The 22,507-nt window shown below is 43.7% G+C and overlaps 1 protein-coding gene across 1 annotated transcript in view; it reads right to left on the bottom strand.

Moving 5' to 3' along the window:
- Positions 1–1,868: 1,868 nt before the first annotated feature.
- The window catches only part of LOC134347822 (A disintegrin and metalloproteinase with thrombospondin motifs 5), a 58,473-nt gene continuing 37,834 nt past the window's right edge, over positions 1,869–22,507 (bottom strand). Inside the window, exons 7-8 of the mRNA XM_063050279.1 lie at positions 20,916–21,091; positions 1,869–9,101 (exon numbers count right to left, since the gene is read on the bottom strand). Coding sequence (XP_062906349.1) covers positions 8,543–9,101; positions 20,916–21,091 — 735 coding nt within the window. The 3' untranslated portion in view covers positions 1,869–8,542. The remainder of the gene's footprint in view (positions 9,102–20,915; positions 21,092–22,507) is intronic.

The raw sequence follows: 22,507 nt of genomic DNA, 5'->3' as shown, positions 1-22,507 counted from the left end.
GAATAAATAAATAAATAAGGGATGGGGTAAGAAGGGGAGGAGGGGCATTAACAGAAGTTAGAGAAGTCGATGTTCATGTCATCAGGTTGGAGACTACCCAGGCGGAATATAAGATGTTGTTCCTCCAACCTGAGTGTGGCTTCATCTTGACAGCAGAGGAGGCCGTGGATAGACACATCAGAATGGGAATGGGATGTGGAATTAAAATGTGTGGCCACTGGGAGATCCTGCTTTCTCTGTCAGACAGAGCGTAGGTGTTCAGCGAAACGGTCTCCCAGTCTGTGTCGGGTCTCACCAATATATAGAAGGCCGCACCGGGAGCACCGGACGCAGTATATAAATCTTACTGCTTATAAGCACAAGAGATTCTGCAGATGCTGGAAAACCAGGGCAGCAGACACGAAATGCTGGAGGAACTCCGCAGATCAGGCAGCATCCGTGGAAAGGAATAAACAGTCGACGTTTTGGGTCTGATGAAGGCTGTCTTGCCTGAAAAATCAACTTGCTGAGTTCCTCCAGCATTTTTGTGAATCTTGCTGCTTCATCATGGAGTGCCCTGCTTGCATAGCTGTTAGTGCAATGCTATTACTGCTCGGGGGGCATCGGAGTTCGCTGTTGAATCCTGGCATCCTCTGTAAGGAGTTTGTACGTTCTCACCATGGCTGTGTGGCTTTCCCCTGGGCGCTCTGGTTTCCTCCGAGATGAACTGATTGGTAGGTTAATTGGTCATTGTAAGTCGCCCTGTGATTAAACCGGGGATGCTGGGAGGCTTGGCTCAAAGAGTTGGAAGAGACTGTTCTGCACTGTATCTCAATAAACAAATAAAATCATTCATCTCACCAAGAGTTGCCTACCCTTACAAGTGCCGACTGATCGGAGTGTGCTTCTGCACTGCAACGACTGTCACATTTCCATATAAAGACATTGGCAGCATTCCAAACTTGCAGAAGGCCACTGAGTGAATGGAAATACTTCCTTCAGTTTCCAAGTTGAATTGAATTGCATGAGGTTTCTGTATTCACTTTCAGTTATATTTGTTTTCTGGCCTGCATTGCAGGCAGCCATTAGGATCAAAATCAAGGGAATCACAAGTATCTTCCATTATTCCACAGAGGGAGATGTGTGCAATCTGTAATAGAAAGCTCTGGAAATCCTAATTGCAAGGAAGAATGCACCACATGTACAAGCAATATGATCCCAGGATTGAATGGCTTGCCATATGAAGAGTGTTTGATGGCTCTTGGCCTGTATTCACTGGAATTAAGAAGAATGAGTGGTGACCTGATTCAAACCTATCGAATGTTGAAAGGCCTTGATAGAGTGGATGTGGAGAGGATGTTTCCCATGGTGGGAGAGTCTACGACCAGAGAACACAGCCTTAAAGTAGAGGAGCGTCGATTTTTAAGCGAAGATGAGGAGGAATTTCTTTAGCTAGAGAGTGGCGAATCTGTGGAATTCTTTGTCACAGGAGGCTGTGGAGCCCAGATCTGTATGTATCTTTAAGGCAGAGGCTGATAGATTCTTGAATGGTTAGGGCATGAAGAGATATGGGGAAAAGGCAGGATATTGGAGCTGAGAGGGAGAATGGATCAGCCATGATGAAATGGTGGAGCAGACTCAATGGGCCAAATGGCCTAATTCTGCTCCTATGTCTTGTGGACTAAACCACAATTTCAAAGATGTTTCATTGCTGTGTCTCTTGAACTCATGAAATTATTTTTTTTCTGTTCCCCCCCCCCCATGTGTTTACAAGATAAGAGGGAGTGTGTAAAATATGAAACTTCAGGGTTGAAACTGCATACGGAAGTAATCTCTGAAATGCAACCATTAAATGTCAGAATTAAATTGTGAGACTGTAGTATTGCATTTGAGAATATATAATTTACACACATTTAAAAAAAAGATGAATTTTGGCATTAGTTCCACATACAGCAATGATTAATGTTACAGTATATTACAGGATATTACTGCTGGGCTTAAAATAATTGATAAAAAAGATGTCTTTGACATGATTAATATGCATTATAGAACTGCTACATTTTTTGAAACAAGTATTAGAGTGGATTTGACATCCTGCCTCAGTCAATTATTTTTTCATAAAAGATAAGTGCAGTTTATCTCAAAGAATACAAATGGCAAAATAACTGCATGAAGGGAAACACATCACAATAATACACAAGGCAACCAGTGCTGTACATTACGTAAACATACATACATATATTTTAAAAAAAGTGAAAATTCACAAGAGTGAAGCATAAATTAAACACAATTGTAAAACAGGACACAACAGCAAATTCTTTTCTCTTCCAAAAAAAAAACTTGCCTGATTGGTGTTCTCCAAATTAAATAACAATAAATAAAACATTAAAATCACACATATCAGTTGTACAAAAACAAAATAAATTATTTCAGTGCTGTGCCTCAGGATTTTTTTCCATAATTTAAATGGAATGTTTTTTCCCCCGCTCTTTCTGGAGACCCCATTGAAAGGTTTTCACAGCAGAAATATATTTTCTTCTTTTTTAAGCTGCTAGATTTTAAAGGGACTTGTTAAACCACCATGGAGCAAATTTTAAATGTCTATAGTCCAGCTATGAAAACAATGAAGAGTGTGGGGCGCAGAATCCAGAATAACACATCCTATCCATTGCTACTCAATAGCGCACACTGAGATAGCCAAAAAAAAAAATCTCCTGTGAATCACTTAGACCTAAAATAAAAGAAATTGTAGAACAACACATACAAAATGCTGGAGAACCTCAGCAGGTCAGACAGCATCTATGAAGAGGAATAAACAGATGATGTTTCGGGCTGAAAGCTGTCATCAGGACTTGAGAATGAAGGATCCTGAAGAACGGTCTTGGTCTGAAACATCAATAGTTTATTCCTCTCCATAGATGCTGCCTGACCTGCTGAGTTCCTCCAGCATTTTGTGTGTGTTACTCTGGATTTCTAGTGCCTGTAGAATCTCTTCTGTTTAAAAAAAATGGTGTTCACATTCAGCAAGTGAGGGAGCAGCTGTGGAGGGAGGAACAGACTGAATATTACAGGTTCATGACCCTTTGGTATATTGATAAATTACTGTCTCATGTACTGAGATACAGTGAAAAACTTTGTTTTGCATGACTTCCTTTGACCTGAGACCTTTGTTTCTCGTTCCACACAAGCTGCCTGACCTGAAGAGCATTTTGTTTCCTTTCCAATAAACATGTCCCCCGAGTTTAAGGCTGCAGGTGTAAATGATGGCGTTCTTGCCCATCACTCGACCCAGCACCCTCCACAGGCTTCTACCCATCCCCTCTCCCCCCCACCTGCTCTTCTCCCCACCAACCCCTAAACCTTTGAGGCTCCTGAACTCAGTTTTGAACTGGCAGTTCATCACGCTCCCCGGGAATTAGAGAAGTCCTTTATTCCATCTAGAAGCAAATGTTAGCTGCTGGAACTAGAGGTTTCCCTATTTGAAAATGTGCCACGTCATGAGACAATATCCACAGGTAATGATGCATCTAAATCTAACATAATAGACATTGGCCTTCATAAGCTGTAAATAAAAGCCAAAGAGTCAAGTTTATTTCTTGCCTATTCCCATTCAAATAGCACCAAATACTATTTGTTTTGAAGTGCTAAAAGCTCCATCTTGCTAGAAAGTAATGGTTGTCGTCAAGATTCCCTGGGGGAAACTAGAGAAGTTATGGAAAGATTTACGGACTTAGTGAACAGTTTGACACACTCTTGGAGCTCTTTCCACCCCTGACATGGTCACATTCATTTACCAGAGACAAGTACACACATAAAATGCTGGAGGAACTCAGCAGGCCAGGCGACATCTTCGGAAAAGAGTAAACTGTTGACGATTCGTCCTGTTTAATTCCTGATGAACAGCCCAAAACATCAACTGTACTTTTGTTCCATAGGTGCTGCCTGGCCTGCTGAGTTCTGCCTATATTTTGTGTGTGTTACTCGGAATTCCGGCATCTGTAGATTTTCTCATCTTTGTACCAGAGACAAGTATCGAGTGGGAGATGAGAATAGAGAAGGGCTTGCCAGGAATTTAGTCCATAAGACAGAAGAGCAGAATTAGGTCATTCAGCCCTTTGGGTCTGCTCTCTCATTCCAGCAAGGCTGATTTATTATCCTTCTTAGTCCCATTCTCCCATAAACTTTGACACCATAACTAACCAAGAACCTTACAACCACCACTGTAAGTATGTCTAATGACTTGGCCTCCACAGATTCACCACCCTCTAGTGAAATAAATTCCTCCTTGTTTCTGTTCTAAATGGATGTACTTCCATTCTGAGGTGGTGCCCTCTGATCCTGGACTCTCCCAATATTGGAAACATCCCCTCCACATCCACTCTATCTAGGCCTTTCAGGATTCAGTGAGATCACCCCCCTCCCCTTCTAAACTCCAGCGAGTACAGGCCCAGAGCCAGCAAACACTCCTCAAACATTAACACTTTCATTCCCAGAATCATTTAATGAACCTTCTCCAATGCCAACACATACTTTCTTAGATAAGGGGCCCAAAACTGCTCATGATACTTTCAATTTAGCTTAAAATTTGGGCTTTCAGACTCACGTCAGAGTGATTCTGGCTCTCTGGTATATTACTCCAGCAGCCATTGTATTGGAGCTCAGCTTTGAATGTTCAAAGGTTTATAATCTACATGGTGCTGGAGGATTTGATGACTTCTGCACCTGTTGGATTCGGGTATAGAACTGTTATTTTTTCTCGCAGTCTAACTTCCTTATGCTCACTTGCATTTTTATATACATGTAACAGTGAATTTTCCAGTAATTATGGTACAAATAATTGCTTCTGTATTTTTCTAGAAACTTCTTAGTTCTCAGTCGCAGGTGTCATACCACTTGAATCTGGCTATTTTATGTTAATTGTTATCACTGGAATTTTTGTTTCTTTGCTCTGGGTATGAGATGACCACAATTACTTTTCTTATTGTCTTTTCAATGTTCTTGTAACACTTAATAAAATTGCTATCAACAGGTTTTATGTCTCGTTCTTGACTTCTGAAGAACATCTGGATTACAAAAGCATCTGGATCCAACACATCCCCATTGACAAAGAAGAGAGGGGAACTTCATTCTCTTCAGAACTCCCCACTGAGTTTCCTGGTATGAAGTTTTATTTTGACCTTGACAAATTGAGCTGTTTTGTGTGAGGTTTCAAATCTATATCCTACCACTTCTGACTCTACTTTGACTACTCCCTAATTGGTCTAAATGGGCTTTGGAGAATAAACAAGAGTGGTTTACATTGATCCCTGTGGCAGAAGGGTTTATCCTTTCACAGGATTTGGGAGCCGATTTTTAATGCTCAAGTCTGCTCTCTTGGACCGAGTGTCTTGCAAGGCCACATTCTTCCATGTGCCAACCACAGAGCTGTGGGTTCACAGCCAGACCAGGTGGGCATTGGGCATTGCAGACAACAGATGAAATACAGTTACTTGCTGCTGTGAGGACTTTCCCTGGACTGGGATGGTTACTCAACCCCATTGCAAGTGGTAATTTTTATCCTCCCTTGGGAAAGTGACACCTCTGCTTATAAATGGCAGCATGGTGGTGTAGTGGTTAGCACAATGCTTTACAGTACGGGCGACCTGGGTTCAATTCCCACCGCTGCCTGTAAGGAGTTTGTCCATTTTCCTTGTGACCACGCAGGTTTCCTCTGGATGCTCAGATTTCCTCCCAGTCTAAAGACATGCCAGTTTTGTACCAGTAGGTAGAAACGGTCATTGTAAATTGCCCTGTAATTAGGCTAGGATTAAATTGGAGGACTGCTGGGTGGTGCATCTTGAAAGGCCAGCAGGACCTATTCCATGCTGTGTCTCAATAAGATCATGGCTGATATAGTGAGGAGCCTATTTACTGATAGGAGATAGGCATGCTTAGCCTAAACACAATAAAGATAAATAAACAGACTGGAGGGGGTCAGCCTTCAGAGGAGCTGAACAGTCTTATCTCAATGATCTTCACTTAGTCTAAATCACCGACTGTTTATTCCCCTCCACAGGTGCTGCCTGACCTGCCGAGTTCCTTCAGCATTTTGTGTGTGTTACTTTGGATTCCCAGCATCCGCAGAATCTCGTGTTTACCTTTACTTGTTCCATTGAGATCAAGCGTAAGGAAAGGACTGAACTTGTGGTTCAATGCCACACTGTACATTTATTCATAGTGGTTATGTAAACGGACGGACATCATGTACAGCCTGAACTCTGGAGAAATAATCCAAACAATGGAATGCCAACTCGCCTCTTGTGAGGCTGTGACTTCACATTGAGTTTATAGAGAGTTTGGGACTTTAAAGGCTGGCAGCAGTAAAACTGACCATAGTGGTTGGGTTATCTGAAGTGCTGAAGTGATCAGTTAATGTCCCTCTGAGGAGGAAACTTGCTTGTACATCTCCAGCCTATGAGTGACTCACCGATGTGGTTGATTCTTAACTGATTTGACTGACACACTGCTGTACCAAGCCTGTCAGCAATGGATTCTCTGTATGACACAGGAGCAGAATCAGACCATTCGGCCCATCTAGTCTGCCCCACCATCTCATCATGGCAGATTTATTATCCCTTCTCAACCCCATTCTCCTGATATACAGTATAGGGATGGGGAAAGGTCTGACGCCACAGGTACAACTTTAGTTTGGGAATGAGTAATAATGGAGCCATTTGGAAAGACATAATGATGCATCTTATAAGTGGCATGGCAGCTGACCATTAAGGACAGGGAATAAAAAATGAAAATAAAAGTATTAACTATAAAAATTGCACATTTTCCCACCTGCAAGTAACTTCTGCAGATCAAAGGTTCTAAGCACTGCTTTGATTGTTACCATGGAAATCCCAGCTAGCTGATCAGAAACAGCCTAAGTGTCTCCCTACAACCCATTGCAGAATGGTGAGTAAAGTCAACTACTTTTAATGCAAGTCACCACGGCCCACTTTAACTTATGGAACTGGCAGTGGACGTTTGGTGAAGCTCAGTAACAGACTGACCAATTTGTCTCTTGACCTCCGGCGAGCTCACAGCTGTGAGGCAGAGGCTTCTCGGGATGAGTGCCTTTAGTCTCCATTGGACTAGGGCTGCCCCCTCACGCAGTCCAGTAATACACAGCCTGGTTTTTCAGGCAGCTATTCTAATTGGAGTGCAAGGTCAACTTTCTTGGAAAAGAAAACCTGCCTCCCACACGCTGCTTTCGTCACGTGGAATTGAAAGTTACCGAAAATGATTTGAAGAACTTTTTGCCAAGTAAATATCAGAGCCCGGTCTGAATTTACTTCCCTTCATTATCCCCATCGCCTCATGAGACAACTTTGCAAAGATGTGCTGTTTCATCTGATCACAGTACCTTATTGACAATCAATCCCATGTTCCCACTGGCTTATAACAAGATTTGCCTGCACCAGATATAAAGTATGTGTCAAAGGAAAAAAAGAATCCCTTCAGTCGGAGATTAAACACAAACATGTCCTTTCTGTCCGTTGCAGTTCTGTGCGGGCTACTGACCCACCAAGCGGAGTGCGCCATGGGTTGGGACAAATTGTGGACAGATATTCACTCAAGAATGGTAAGTTGAGATGATAATTGATTCAGGTGTTCTGTAAAGCCACTGTTTTCTGGGAAAGGTCTTTTGGTGCAGCCTCAAGCCTGCATTTTTTACTCATCAGTTGGAGGTGCGCATTGGAATGCAGTCCAGCTGGTGATCCTTCAGGAATACAATGCTGGATTTTCTATACTCACATTCCTTCTGCTGCTCAATTCCAGTCAGCTCTTTATTTTGTGCCAGAGAGATTTGCAATTACAAACTGGAATCAGTCAGTGCCTCATTTAAGAAAGTCTGTTACAAATGGTTCACAACGGGATTGTAGCGAGAGGCAACGTCCAAAAGCACTCTAATGCAAACACTGCAGCATGAGTTCAACCTAGAGTCTGCAAGGTGTGGTGATCTCATTAAATCACCAGATTAACCATTCCTTTCACAAACGGCCGCTTCTCTAGCGTCTTGCATCGTCTTTGAAATCACTGAAGAAAATGCCAGTCTTGCACTCTCCCAAACTTCTAGGAATCAGTCACTGGCCACAACTGAGAGGCCATGGAAGAGCAAAGGAAGATGGTGGCCGTGTCAGAAATGTGGACATCTACTTCGCTGGGAGGGTCGGAGAGAATTCTGGAATCAATGCCTTGCCCGATGACTGTGGAACCGCTTGGTTCTCACTTCAGTGTAGACGAGGGAGGCATCTGAGGTAGGTGACGTGCCAGCTGCCATTGGCTTCTACCCTCTCACTCTCACCGAGTCTGCGGACTCCTAGGGGCATGAGTCCGATGCTCCCCCACTCTCCGATGTGCAGTCATTTGGATGAGACAGATTCTGCCCACGTCCTTGATGCTGAAGCCATTTCTGCTTAACACCAAGGTACACTGAGAATATTTTCCTTCCTTTCCTTCGAGAATTTTAAATTAAAACAGAAAATGGAATGGTAAAATTAAAAAGAGAGGAACTCTCACAGTGAAAAGTGCATTAACATTTTCTTTGAAAGCACTGTTTAAATGCTGATGGTCTTTGGGACAAAGGGCATCCTTTAGCCAACTTCCCCTCTCCATTCTTGCATTGAACAGTTCTAGTCTGCCAGCCAGTATCACAGGTCCTGGAACAGGATAACCAAGGTCCTGTCATCCACTGGGGAAGGTGAGACTGCGCAGTCAGGGTTTTCAGGGCATTCTCACTGGTTGCAGCCTGCGGCTTCTTCGGGATGTAGTAACTGTAACGCACGTCAACTGGTTTCCTCGGGTCGGTGGCCAGAATCAGAATTATCAGTGGCTCCTTCAGTGGGCCGTGGCCCATTGAATGCATCTCATCGTCCCTCTGGCTCCATCCGCTGTAGTTGAGCACCGTGCCATTGAGGTCGATGATGGTCTCTGAGGTCGAAATCATGTACTTGCCGTTGAAGAGATAGTCGCCATTCTTCCTCTTGGCTGCCAAGTAAGCAGTGAATCGCTGCTGTCCCTTGGGTTTGTACTGTCTCACCTTGATATGGACTGCCCCAGCTGGGATTCTTGTTACTTCTCTGTACCCAACGCTGTGGAGATAAGAGAAGATGTAGTTAGCACTGATAAATACGTTATTTTATTATCAAACACTTGTTATTTCCATTAAACCTGAAGATTTCTTCATCGACACAGGAGATTCTGGAAATCTAGAGTAACATACACAAAATGCTGGAGGAACAATTATAGAGCAAAGAATTATATAAAAAATACAGTTAGAGGTTGGATAGGGAATAAAGTCTGCCCAAGTAAGGGATGGAGCTGAGAAGTGTGGAGAATGGTGTCCGATCAAAGGAGCTTCAAGGCTCAGCACTAGGGTTACTGCCACCCGCGTTACATGTCTGATACACACGTGTCTTTACAGATACAACTTCACATGAAACCTGTAAGATAGTTGTACAGAACAGAAGCAGGCCTTTCAGCCCATCTAGCCCATTCCAAACTATCATTCTACCTAGTCCCATTGATGTGCGCCAGGACCATGGTCCTCCACACCCCTTCCATCCACGTACTTAACCAAATCTCTTCAACGTTGAAATGGAACCCACATCCACCACTTCCGCTGATTGCTACGCTCCAAGGAATACATGGCAGACTGTTAAAATGGGTAGACATAAAACTGATGAAATTCAAGAGAGTGAAGTGTATTTTGGTAGGAAGATTGAGTCCCTGGGGTACTGACACTAAATTCAGAGCCATACAGCATTAAAATAGGCCATTTAGCTCATTGAGTCCATGCGGACCAACACATTCCCATCTACGTACACTAGATGGTGTACACCAGTGCACACGTACACTAATCCCTTTATTTGCTCTCCACATTCCCATCAACTGTTGCTTTGTTTTATCTCTAAATAAAAAAATAATAATCAAATCCTGCTTTTCTTTGTATTATGTAGCAACAAACGGTAACATCGCAGCATTTCAGCATTTGATTATGGGGACTTACATGTATTGCCATGTACAAATACTGGTATCCATGGTAACGAGACTGAGCTAGAAAATTATGCCAATCTCACTGAATAAATGCTTCTCACAGTGTGTGGAACTTGGTGCATGGATATAATCAGTTAAAACAAAGGTATTAATACTATCACTGGAATATTTAACACACAATTTCATATTTCGTTTACAGTTTACGATCTAATCTCAAAAGCTGGGAGACCAGTGTTGGCATGTCTGGAGGTAGAGGCCTGAAGCTCAAGTCTGCCAGTCCAGACCAGGAACTTGAGTTTGAAGGCTCGATGTCTACGAGTCAGAGAGTCCAGAGCCAAGGACTGGAGGCCCAGAGGCAGCCTGTGATGGGTTAGGAGGCCTGTCTATGTGAGTAGGTGGGTGGGAAAGGGGCTTGTTTTGCTGTTGTTGTTCTTGTCCTTGCCTTGATTTGTTCTTGTTGTTGTTGAGGCTTGTGTTGTTCTTCTAAACATCACGGGCATGCTCTGTTGGTGGCAGGAAACACGGCACATCCCTGGGCGATTGTGCATTTCACTGTATGTCTCGATGTACAGGGATAGATCCAATGGGTTTGAAGGCTGGGAATTTCCAGGCACATCGTCTCTTTTCCCCGAGAGCATTCAGGTGATTGATGTGCTGGCCATCACAGGCACATTCTCGCCACGTGCAATGTACCACAGCTGGCTGTCAATTCCTTCAATGAGAGTCTCACACCAAGAGTCACACAGGCCCTTCGGCCCAATTCATCCATGCCGACCAAGATGTCTTCCCGAGCTCGTCAATGTGACTGTACTTGGCCCATGTTCCTTTAAAGCAGGCATTCCCAACATGGGGTCCACGGACCCCTTGCTTAATGGTGTTGGTCCATGGCATTAAAAAAAATTGGGAACCCCTGGTTTAAGCCCTCCCTATCTGTGAACCTACTCGAATGTCTTTTCTATGTAATTGTACCTGCCTCGACCATTTCCTCTGGCAGCTCATTCCATACACTCCACCACCCTTTGTGGAAAAAGTTACCCTTTAGATCCCCTTTAATGCTTTCCCCTCTCTGCTTAAACTTATGCCCTCTAGTTTCAGACTCCCCCACCCTGTGGGAAAAAGACTGTGACAATCCACCTTATCAACAACCCTCATGGCTTTATAAACTTCTGTAAGGTCACCACTCAAGCTCCTTCACTGCTGGGGAAACAGTCCGGGCCTATCCAGTCTCTTGGATTCAAAAATCAGGTTTATCGTCACTAACATACATTAGTGGCCACTTTATTAGGTACAGCAGGTATCTAATTGGCCAATCATGTGGCAGCAACTCAATGCATAAAGGCATGCAGATATGGACAAGGGGTTCAGTTGTTGTTCAGACCAAACATCAGAATAGGGAAGAAATATGATCTTAGTGACTTGAACAGTGGAATGATTGTTGGCGCCAGACAGGGTGATTTGAGTATCTCAGAAAATGCCGATCTGCTGGGATTTTCATGCACTGCAGTCACTAGAACTTACCAGGACTGGCGCACAAATTAAAAACAAAACAATCCGGTGAGCGGTAGTTCTGTGGGGAAAAATGCCTTGTTAATGAGAGAGGTCACAGGAGAATGGGATGACTGGTTCAAGCTGACAGGAAGGTGACAGTAACTCAGATAATCACACGGAGGAAGAGCATCTCTGAATGCACATCATGTCAAAACCTTGATGTGGGTGGTCTACAGCAGCTGAAGAGCATGAATATACACTCAGTTCCCATTTTGTTAGATACAGGAGGTACCAAATAAAGTGGCCACTGAGTGTCTGTCCTGAAATTTGTTGGCTTGAAGTAGTACTACAGTGCAATGCAAAAAAAAAGAGTATAATTTACAATAAGAAATAAAATAAATATATAGTGTAAGAAGGGAGTAAGGTAGTGTTCATGGTCCATTCAGAAATCTGATCGTGGAGGGAAGAGCTGTTCTTAAACTTGACTTAAACCCTGGCAACATTCTGTGAATCTTTCCTGCACCCTCTCTAGCTTGGTTGCATTTATCATGACAACGTTAATCAGAAGTTTGATCTACGTGTTGTACATACTGTACATATTCTCTCTTTGTTAAACAGCTGGTAACACTTGATGTTTGGAAGTTTCGTTGGCCCAGCGGACATCTGCCTGTGAGACCCTGCCTCCAGCCTCCACATCTGGATCGCGTGTTTGTGAATAGAGTTTCCAGCACCATTAGACAGACCTTCATTCACGAGCAGGAGATTAGCATCTGTGGGATTTTTTCTGAAAAAACCCTTGATTTTTGAGGTTTACGAACATCAGACTGACTATGCTGGAGTAGCCCCAGACCACACAGTGGTCCTTGATGACCCTGTGACCTTGGTAATTGTGCCCTTGAACTAGAAATGGTGCAGAAGCTGCTTCAGTGGATATTTCTGTCACTGAACGGAGACCAGACTGCAACTGATGCCATTTATTTTTTCACAGCATTCTGCGGAATGCAGGAATTTCCTTCATTTTAACCTGCAGGAGCTGTAGGTGGTATAAACCCGATGTTGCACTGGCCAACGTAGATCAAAGCAGATGAGCCCAGACTGGTAAGTGTTTAACCCTTGAGTGGATCAGCCATTGGGTTGCAAATACCATGGAAATTGTACTGTAGGCTTTTACAGTCGGCTACTGTAGTGGACTGGAGGAGGCCAACATGAACAGCATCTCCAGCACGACAAAGCAACACTAACTCCGATGGATAGGTTAGGTCATCAGAGTGCCTAACTCACGTCTCCCCAAACAGATCCTTTACTCCCAGTTGAAGAAAGGTCAGTGAGCCCCTGGTGGGCAAAGGGAACACTTCAAATACAACATCAAAATCAGCCTGAAGAAATTCAACATTACATCTGAAAACTGGGAAGACACAACACTCAGTAGGGGGAAATGGAGGGTATCTGTTCAAGAGGGAGTGGCGCTATACAAGATCGACCTCTGCTGTGCCACAGAGAACAAGTGGCAGCTACGGAAGCAGAGACTGAACAACGAAAAGACCCAAACACTAACCACCACCACCACCACCTACTCATGTCCACACTGCACCAGAATTTGTGGATCCTGGATCGGCCTCTACAGCCACCTGAGGACCTACCAGTAGACAAACTCTTAGCAGAACATCATCCTCGACTTGAGTGACCGCTGTACTATTACTTTTATTACCAAGCTCAGTTCCTTGAAGTTGTTATAATTGGGGGGAGGGTGGGGGTGGTGCTGGGAAATGGGGACAGGCTCCTACTATCTATTAAATGCTCCTAATGGTGTGTGTCTCAAATAGCCTCTGACAACCGAGTCCAGCTCCTGGCCTTCATGTGAGGCTTAGCTACTAAGCCTGGAGGAACCATTTCTACTGACAGGGAAAGGGCAAAGGTGGGTTACTGGCACCTTAAAGCCAGTTGCTTCTGGCAGATGGGACTCATCAGCTGTGGATGATAGCTCATCTAGGAGAAGAAAAACTGTGACCTTAAACTCCACTGCCTTGTGGCTATATCCTCTTATAGGGAAGACTTCGGGAGTAAACCCTGGGGGAAGGTTCCAGAACTGGGGTCCCTAAGGCACTCCTACATTGACTGGCAACTCCTGCAATGCTGCAGGTACCAAACTGTATTGGTCCTTGATGTGCCTTTGGGTTCATCAGATACATGAAGAGGGAGAGTTTGCTACATGGCAACATCTTGCCCTCCATATCGTACTGCCCAGGCTTGCATATCTAGACAGCTAGGACACAACATCCATGGCTCAACCCTGACTGACAGAGGCCTCACTCACTCACCATGCCTCACACACTTGGGAGTATTGTGTTCAGTTCTGGTCACCTTATGTGAAGGATATAGAGAGGGTGCAGAGGAGATCTACCAGCACTCTGCCTGGATTAGAGAGCATGTTTTATGAAGATAGGTTGAGCAAGCTGGGACTTTTCTCTTTGGACTGAAATAGGAGGAGAATCTACTTGACAGAGGTGTACAAGATGAGAAGAGGTATAGATAGAGTCAATAACCAGACTTCTTCCCCAGTGTAGAAATGGCTAATAAGAGGGGGCATAATTTTAAGGCGAGTGGAGAAAAATACAGGGGGAATTATAGAGGTAATTTTTAAAATATATATGCATAGAGTATGGTGGGTGTGTAGAATACCCTGCCAGGGGTGGGTGTATATATACATTAGGGGGATTTAACAGACTCTTCAATAGGCATATGGATGATAGAAAAATGGAAGGCCATGTGGGAGGAAGGTTTAGATTAAAAGGTCAGCACAAAATTGTGGGCCAAAGGGCCTGTACTGTGCTGTAATGCTATGTGTTCTATGTTCTAGTGTAGTAACCCTTTCACTACTTGGTGAACATACAGACAGCTTCAGAGCTCCCTGGTTGATGAAGTCAGGGACACTGTATGCCTTCTGTACCATCCTATCTGCTTGTGTCACCACCTTCAGAAAGCTGAGGACCTACACTCCAAGATCTCTCTGTACATCAGCTCCTGGCATAGTTCCAGGCTGCAAGTTGTCAGGTTACTTAACTACGAGCAGCAGCAGAGCTGGACCCAGTCCTCCATTCACCGTCCAGCAAGTGGGTCAGCAAATTGTCATCAGGAGTAGAATTCCGTTTCGAAGGCCTCCACAACTGTAATCATGGATAAGATAGCTCCCATGGGTTAAAGTAAAGGAAATTCCAGTGTTCAAAGGAAGGTTCAGAAAAAATAAACTGTCTGTTTCAGACTGGCTTCTGCACAGGGGTGGGCAAGCTGGTTGAAGCGCTCTGGCTGGGGTTAACATAGCACCTCAGCTAGCTCCCTAGCAGAGATGGTGAAGTGAACCTTCTGAACTGTGTAAGTCAGTGTCACACCGAGGGCATTTGCACAGTTTGTTTTAACACCACAAGCCCATAAGACATAGGAGCAGAATTGGACTATTTGGCATATCGAATCTACTCTGCCATTCCATCATGGCTGATTTATTATCCCTCTCAATGACTTCCTTAGTAACCTTTGATGCCCTGGCTAATCAAGCCCCCACTTTAAATATAGTTAATGACTTGGCCTCTATAGCCATCTGTGGTAATGAATTAACTTGACTAAAGACATTCCTCCATATCTCTGTTCTAAATGAACATCCTTCTATTCTAAGGCTATGCCCTCTGGTCCTAGACTCCCCACCGTAGGAAACATTCTCAATTCTTCTTTTGGCTGTTTGTTATTCTTTGTTTTTCATTGATTCTATTGCACTTCATCCTTCTACTGTGAAAGCCCGCAAGAAAATGAATCTCAGGGTAGTATATGGTGACTTATACGTACTTTGATAGTAAACTTACTTTGAACATTGATGTTATATAAACGAGTGAAACTCAGGATAATGAGAAACCCCAGGGAGTCAGGCCTGTAAATATTTAGAGACTGTTGTTGGAAACAGCCTTCCCTCTCTTCCTGATAATTATTGCCCATTATCGTATCTTAAGTGCATTTCTTAACTAGCTGCTTGCTAATTACTGACCGCCCTGCACTCATGGGGATATTTGATCCCTGCTCCTGTTCTGAGGAGATTCTGGAACTTTTACAATTGACAGGCTGCTTCAGAAGGCACAACATGAATCTCAGTCTGGTTACTGGAGTTCAGAAGAACGAAAGGGGTGGGGGGGGGAGGGGGAGGGTGCAGTGGTTCTCAGTGAAATCTGAATATTGAAAGACCTGGATAAAGTGGATGCGGCGAGGATGTTTTCTATAGTGGGGGAGTCTAGGACCTGAGGGCACAGCCTCAGAATAGAAGGATGAGCAGAGATGAGGAGGAATTTCTTTAGCCCAGGGGTTTCCATCCTAGGGACATGGACCCCTTGCTTAATGGTTCATCGCATAAAAATTATTAGGAAGCCCTGCTTTAGCCAGAATATGGTGAAACTTTGGAATTCATTGCCACAGACAGCTGTGGAGGCCAGCACATTGGGTATATTTAAAGTAGAGATTGATAGGTTCTTGATTAGTCAGGGTGTCAAAGGTTACAGGGAGAAGGCAAGAGAAAGGGGTTAAGAGGAAAAGCAAGACAGCCACGTTGGATAAACAGGGCTGGTTTAATATCCCATGGCGATGATCGCTCAGGGACTTGTGCTCATATTATTTTGTGACTGTATGGGCTGGATTGTAACTATATGTGTTGTGCTGTGTGAACTGTGCTTTGCACCTTGGCCCCAGAGGAACAATGTTTCATTTAGCTGTATACACGTGTATGGCTGGATAGCAATAACCTTTAAATTGTTATAGTGGCACAGACTCGATGGGCCAAGTGGCCTACATCTGCTCCTATGTTTTATAGCTTGGTTCCTTACATGGATCTGAGCCACACTGGAATGGAGGAAGTTTCCTTCCTCTTCTCAGCCTTTTGCTTTCACCTTCTTCTCCGACAGACTGCGTCCAGGTGCAATTTGTATCTGAAGAGGAATTGGAGGCACTTGGGCTACCCTTAATCTTCCAGGGAAGAATGAAGCTGGGGGTCTTGCAGACAGTGGCTTTGCAACGATTGGAAAGCACGCAGTGAAAGAACAAGACCAGTTTATCTGGCTGAATTGCAACTTGGTGCGACAACTGCTCTGCCCAAGACAGCAAGATATATCTGACAGTTCACATCGCAATCCAGTTCACATGCCAAACAAGATTCAAGATTGATTAATGTCACTTCCAGTATACAAGTGCAAAGAAGATTGAAATAATTGTTACTCCAGAACCAATGCAGCACAAAAAATATACAATAAGATAAAGAACACATTAATAGAAGAAACAAAAAAATAAATACAAAAGATAGCTTATATACATAGATTGGTAAAGTGGCGCTGGAAACAGAAGTGTCTGTACATGAGGTGACTCAGGCAGGAAATGATCAAGTACTGGTGGTTAGGGGTGTGGAGGGGGAGTTAGTAGGAGGAGGTGTTGATCAGCCGTACTGCTTGCGGGAAAGTAACAGTTTTTGAGTCTGGTGGTCCTGGCATAGCTAGCCGCTCCTTCAACGATTTCATCAACACTTCCCGCTGCTTCAGGAAGGCACACATCATAATAAAGGACATCTCCCACCCCAGTTATTCTCTCTTCTTCCCTTTCCCATTGGGCAGAAGATACAAAAGCTCGACGGCATGTACCAACAGCTCATGGACAGCCTCTACTCCACTGTTATGGGACTCTTGTACAGACCAAAGGAGGTTCACAAAAATGATTCTGGGATTGAAAGGCTTATCATATGAGGAGCGTTTGATAGCTCTGGGCCTGCACTGACTGCAATTCAGAAGAATGAGGGGGCGAATCTCATTGAAAGCTTTTAAATGTTGAAAGGTCTTGAAAGAGTGGATGTGGAGTTACAGGGAGAAAGAAGGCAGGGGATTGGGGCTGAGAGGGAAATGAATCAGCCATGATGAAATGGCGGAGCAGTCTCCATGGGCCAAATGACCTAATTTTGCTCCTATATCTTGTGGTCTCTTGTACATTGAAAGATGATCTCTTGATCACTTGATCTAGCTTATCACGGCCCTTGTACTTCATTTAAATATCTGCCCTGCACATTTGCTGTATCTGTAGCACTATATTCTCCTCCCCTTCTTTCCCTCCACCATCAGATTTCTGAATGGTCTGTCAACCCATGAACACAACCTCGCTATTCTTCTTTTGCATGGTTTAATTTGGCAGCCTATAGTAAATCTTAGAAACAGAACAGATTCTGCAGATGCTAGAAATCCAGAGAGAGAGAGAGAGAGAGAGAGAGAAAGAGAGAGAGAGAGAGAGAGAAAGACACACACAAAAAAAGTGCTGGAGGAACTCAGCAGGTCAGACAGCATCTATGCAGAGGAATAAACATTCGATGTTACAGACCGAGACCCTTCACCAGTAAGGTAATTTTTATGCCTTGCATTGTACTGCTGCCACAAAACAACACATCTCAAGACATTTTATTTTTGGCATCCGCTAGTCTTGCGAGACCATGGATCTGCACCTGGAAAGTCTTCACTCTCCAGGGCACAGGCCTGGGCAAGGTTGTATGGAAGACCAGCAGTTGCCCATGCTGCAAGTCTCCCCTCTCCACGACACCAATGTTGTCCAAGGGAAGGGCATTAACACCTATACAGCTTGGCACCAGTGTCGTCGCAGAGCAATGTGTGATTAAGTGCCTTGCTCAAGGACACAACATGTTGCCTCAGCTGGGGCTCGAACTCACGACCTTCAGGTCGCTAGTCCAATGCCTTAACCACTTGGCCACGTGCTTACACACGACATATCTCAAGACATATGTCAGTGATATTAAATGCCATTCTGATTCAGATTCAGCATCCTCTTCTCTTTTCACTACCTTGATGACATGACCTGTTCAAATGGGACACAAGCCAAAGCTTTTCACTGCATCTTGGTGCATGTGATAACAATAAACCAATAGAAAATGCCAGAAACTCAACAGGCCTAACGTTAACCAGTACCCATGGAAGGAGAAACAGTTAACTTTTGTCAGTGTTATCTTGATGAAGAGTCTTGGTCCTGAAACGTTGGCTGTATCATGTTCTATGGATGCTACTGGACCCACGGTGTTAGAACATAGGACACAGGAACAGGCCCTTCAGCCCACAATGTTGTACCGAACCAATTAAATTAGTAATTAAATGGCCAACTGAACTAATCTCTTCTGCTTACACAATGTCCATATCCTTCACATTCCACATATTCATGCGCCTATCTAAAAGTCTTTTAATATCCCTAATGGCCACCCCAGGCAGCACATTCCAGACACCCTCCACTCTGTGTAGAAAACTTGCGCCTTACATCTCCTTTGAAATTATCCCCTCTCAGTTTAAATGCATGCCTCTAATATTTGACATTTCAACCCTGGGAAAAGTTACTATCTATCTACTCTATCTATGGCTCTCATAATCTTATAAGTCTCTATTAGATCTCTCCTCAGCCTGCACCGCTCCTGAGAAAACAATCCAAGTTTGTCCAAGCACTCGTTAAGCACATGCCCTCTAATCCAGGCAGCATCTTGGTAAACCTCTTCTGCACCCTCTCCAAACCCTTCCTGTAGTGGAGCGACCAGAACAGTATGCAATACTCCAGATGCGGCTAATGAGAGTTCTGTAAGACTGCAGCTGAAGTGTTTCAGCCTGAGCTTTTCCCAATTTTTAGTGCTGCAGACGTTGCATCCACTGCAGTACTGGCTGCAGGCAGTCACAGTTTAGGATTATATGTCAAAAAAGGCAGCTTGAACAGAGCACCAGAAATCCCCAGATGCTGATGGAATAGTACTGAGCAATCATTACAAATGAGAGAAAAAAATAGGAAAAGGAAATGTAAATAGTATTCTATTTCCCTGCATAAACATTTCTGACCCCACAACAGACGAACAGAGAAAGTTGGAATCTCCCATGGATGACGTCAATACTTACAGGCTTTTGTGAGGGAGTGATTGTGTAAGACAGATGGGGATTATTTAATATTTATCAGACAGATGTGTTAATAAGTATCACAAGCTAAATTCCACATTTATTCCCCGATGACAGAAAGGAGCCATTCAGCCCTTCAATTCTATACCAGCCCACAGAGCAATTCCATTCCCCACCAATAGACAATAGAACCATAAGACATAGGAGTAGCATTAGGCCATTTAGTCCATCGAGTCTGCTCTGCCATTCAATCCTTCTGCCTTCCCCTCATAACCTCTGACACCCTGACTAATCAAGAACCTATCAACCTTCGCTTTAAATAACTTGGCTTCCACAACTGTTTGTGGCAATGAATTCCACAAATTCACCACCCTCTGGCTAAAGAAATTACTCTTCACCTCCTTTCTAAAAGAAAGGTTGCGCCCTCTAGTTCTAAACTTTCCCTCTGTTGGAAACATCTTCTCCAATTCCGCTTTGTCTAGGTCTTTCAACATTTGGTAGGTTTCAATGAGATCCCCTTCAATCTCCAGTAAGTACTCTTCCACAGCCAAAGGCTCCTCATAAGTTAACCCTTTCATTCCAGGGATCATTTCCTAAACCTCCTCGGGACGGTCTCCAATGACCGAGTTATACAGCTGGAAATTGGTTCTTCAGCCTAACTCATCCACGCTGACCATGGTGCTGAGCTGAGTTAGTCTTATTTGTCCATATTTGGTCTATCCACTAAACCTTTCGTATCCATTTACAAGTTCATGTCTTCTAACAGTTATTTATCAATCACTTCCTGGCATCTTGCTTCACGCAAGGATCACCCACTGTGTGAAAGAAGTTGCCCCATCAGGCTCCTAATAAACCATTCCCTTCTCACCTTAAACCTATGCCCTCTAGTTCTTGAGTCCCCAACCCTGGGAAAAAGACTGCTTGCATCCACCTTAACTATGCCCCTTATGATTTTACACACCTCTTAAAGATCACCTCTCAGTCCCAGCCTACTTAATCTCTCTCTCTATAGCTCAGTCACTCAAGTCTATACTACATCCAATATCGTTATCATCACGGGCTGTGTCATATGACATGGGAAATCACGGACTTGACAATGATTGTTCTCAGCAAATTTTTCTACAGTAGTGGTTTGCCATTGCCTTCTTCTGATTTGTGTCATAGAAACATAGAAAGTCTACAGCACAATACAGACCCTTTGGCTCACAAAACTGTGTTGAACATGTCCTTACTATAGAAATTACCTATGGTTACCCACAAGACGGGTAACCCCAGCCATTATCGATGCTCTTCAGAGATTGTCTGCCTGATGTCAGTAGTCACATAACCAGAACTTGTGATATGCACCAGCTGCTCATATGACCATCCACCACCTGATCCCATGGGTTCACGTGACCCTGTATAATATTTATTGCTGCCTATATAACCCATGTACCCTGCTCATCTTATTACTGCAAAATGTATCAGATTGGCTCACGTTACCTTCTCTTGGTAAAGGTCCGAGATACTTTCACACAGGTACTACTATCTCCGCCGCACACTCCACACTTGTCGTACTGGAGTTTGGAGCCAATTATGCCATCACAGCCCGTCCTCACACAGCGGCCACGCACACAGAGTGAATTACTGTACGGTTGGCATTCTGTCCCGTCTATTACCTGGGATGAAAAGAAAATACAATTCGAGAAACTGGAAATATACCGCGAGGTCCAACATAGGTTATACACCAATGTCAAAGTCAAAGTAAGTATATTATCCAAGTATGCATATGTAACCATATACTACTCTGAATTCCATCATGGACGGCCCAAGTCTGGCTGTGAAATGAGGAGGGTTGGACATGGGGCTAGCAACCCATCCTGTAAAAACCCAGAGGTACAAAAACACCAGGAGAAGCTCCAATGACCTCATCCCCTCCAATGGGGGAAAAATTCTGACCCTCTATCCTGACTATCATTCATTCATTACATGCCATGTCGTATGACATAGACAATCATGGTCTTTCCATTACCATGATTGTTCTTGGCAAATTTTTCCACAGAAATTCTCGGGTTGTAGATGGTGACATGTGCGTACTTTGATAATATATTACTTTGAACTTTGAGCTTTAGGGACAGTTGAGAAACTCTTGATTAAGCATACAGATGAATGGTGTGCAATGTTGGAGGGAAGGATTAGATAGATCTTATACTTTATAGTATGTTAAAAGCCGGTACAACATTGTAGGCCAAAAGGCCTGCACTGTGTTATAGTGTTCAACGTTCTGTGAAACTCCCCACAGGTGATAACTGAGGTCAGAATTGAACCAGAGTCTCAGGCACTACAAAGCAGTGGCTTTGACTAATCGAACCATCTTGCTGCAACCGCTGAAAAATGCAAGGGTGACTTGTGTTCCAAGTAAGCAAACTGCAAATGGAGGCTATACAAACCCATCTCAAAGTTAAGAACTGGTGCAGGTGAACCAGGATCTTTCTTAGACGTGAACTTTGTAAAACATTATGGTAAATACATTTTGATTTGGCAATCTAACAATGTTGTATATTAACTCAGTTGATACTCCACATTCTGAGCCATGACTTAGTCAAGCAATATTATCCAGACCTTGAATCATCTCTCCTGTAAATCCCAATTAAATAATAACTCATTCAAACAAGAAGGCCTCTGTAGTGTGGGAACCAATTGCCAGAATTATATTTGTGTTTTTTTAAGGTTCTAGGGACCTCCATGCATTCAAAACCTAAGTGTTTCCAGATGCTTTTAAGAAGGGCCAGAGAATATCACCTACATTGAAAAGAATTGGAGCAAAGTGGAGATAAATCACAAAATGGGAGATGGTTGGCTTGGGTTTGGAAATAATTCTCAGTGTAGCAGAAGGGTCGAAAGGTGTATTCGGCCTTAATTTGGAGCAAGCACAATTGTGGGACAGGGAGTCCCTGCAGACATGTTACCCATAACACATGCCATTAAAATGGCAGAGGTTTATAGGTCCCAATAGGCTCCAATTGGCCACTTCTTGCTACCACCTCCCCCTAGTGTAACACAAGCATGCAAATCCAATTACAAACAAGACACAG

This window comes from Mobula hypostoma, chromosome 6, assembly GCF_963921235.1.
Source record: "Mobula hypostoma chromosome 6, sMobHyp1.1, whole genome shotgun sequence".
Classification (NCBI taxonomy): Eukaryota; Metazoa; Chordata; class Chondrichthyes; order Myliobatiformes; family Myliobatidae; genus Mobula; species Mobula hypostoma.
Note: the sequence above shows the minus strand (reverse complement) of the source record. Positions and strands in the feature narration are given on the sequence as shown.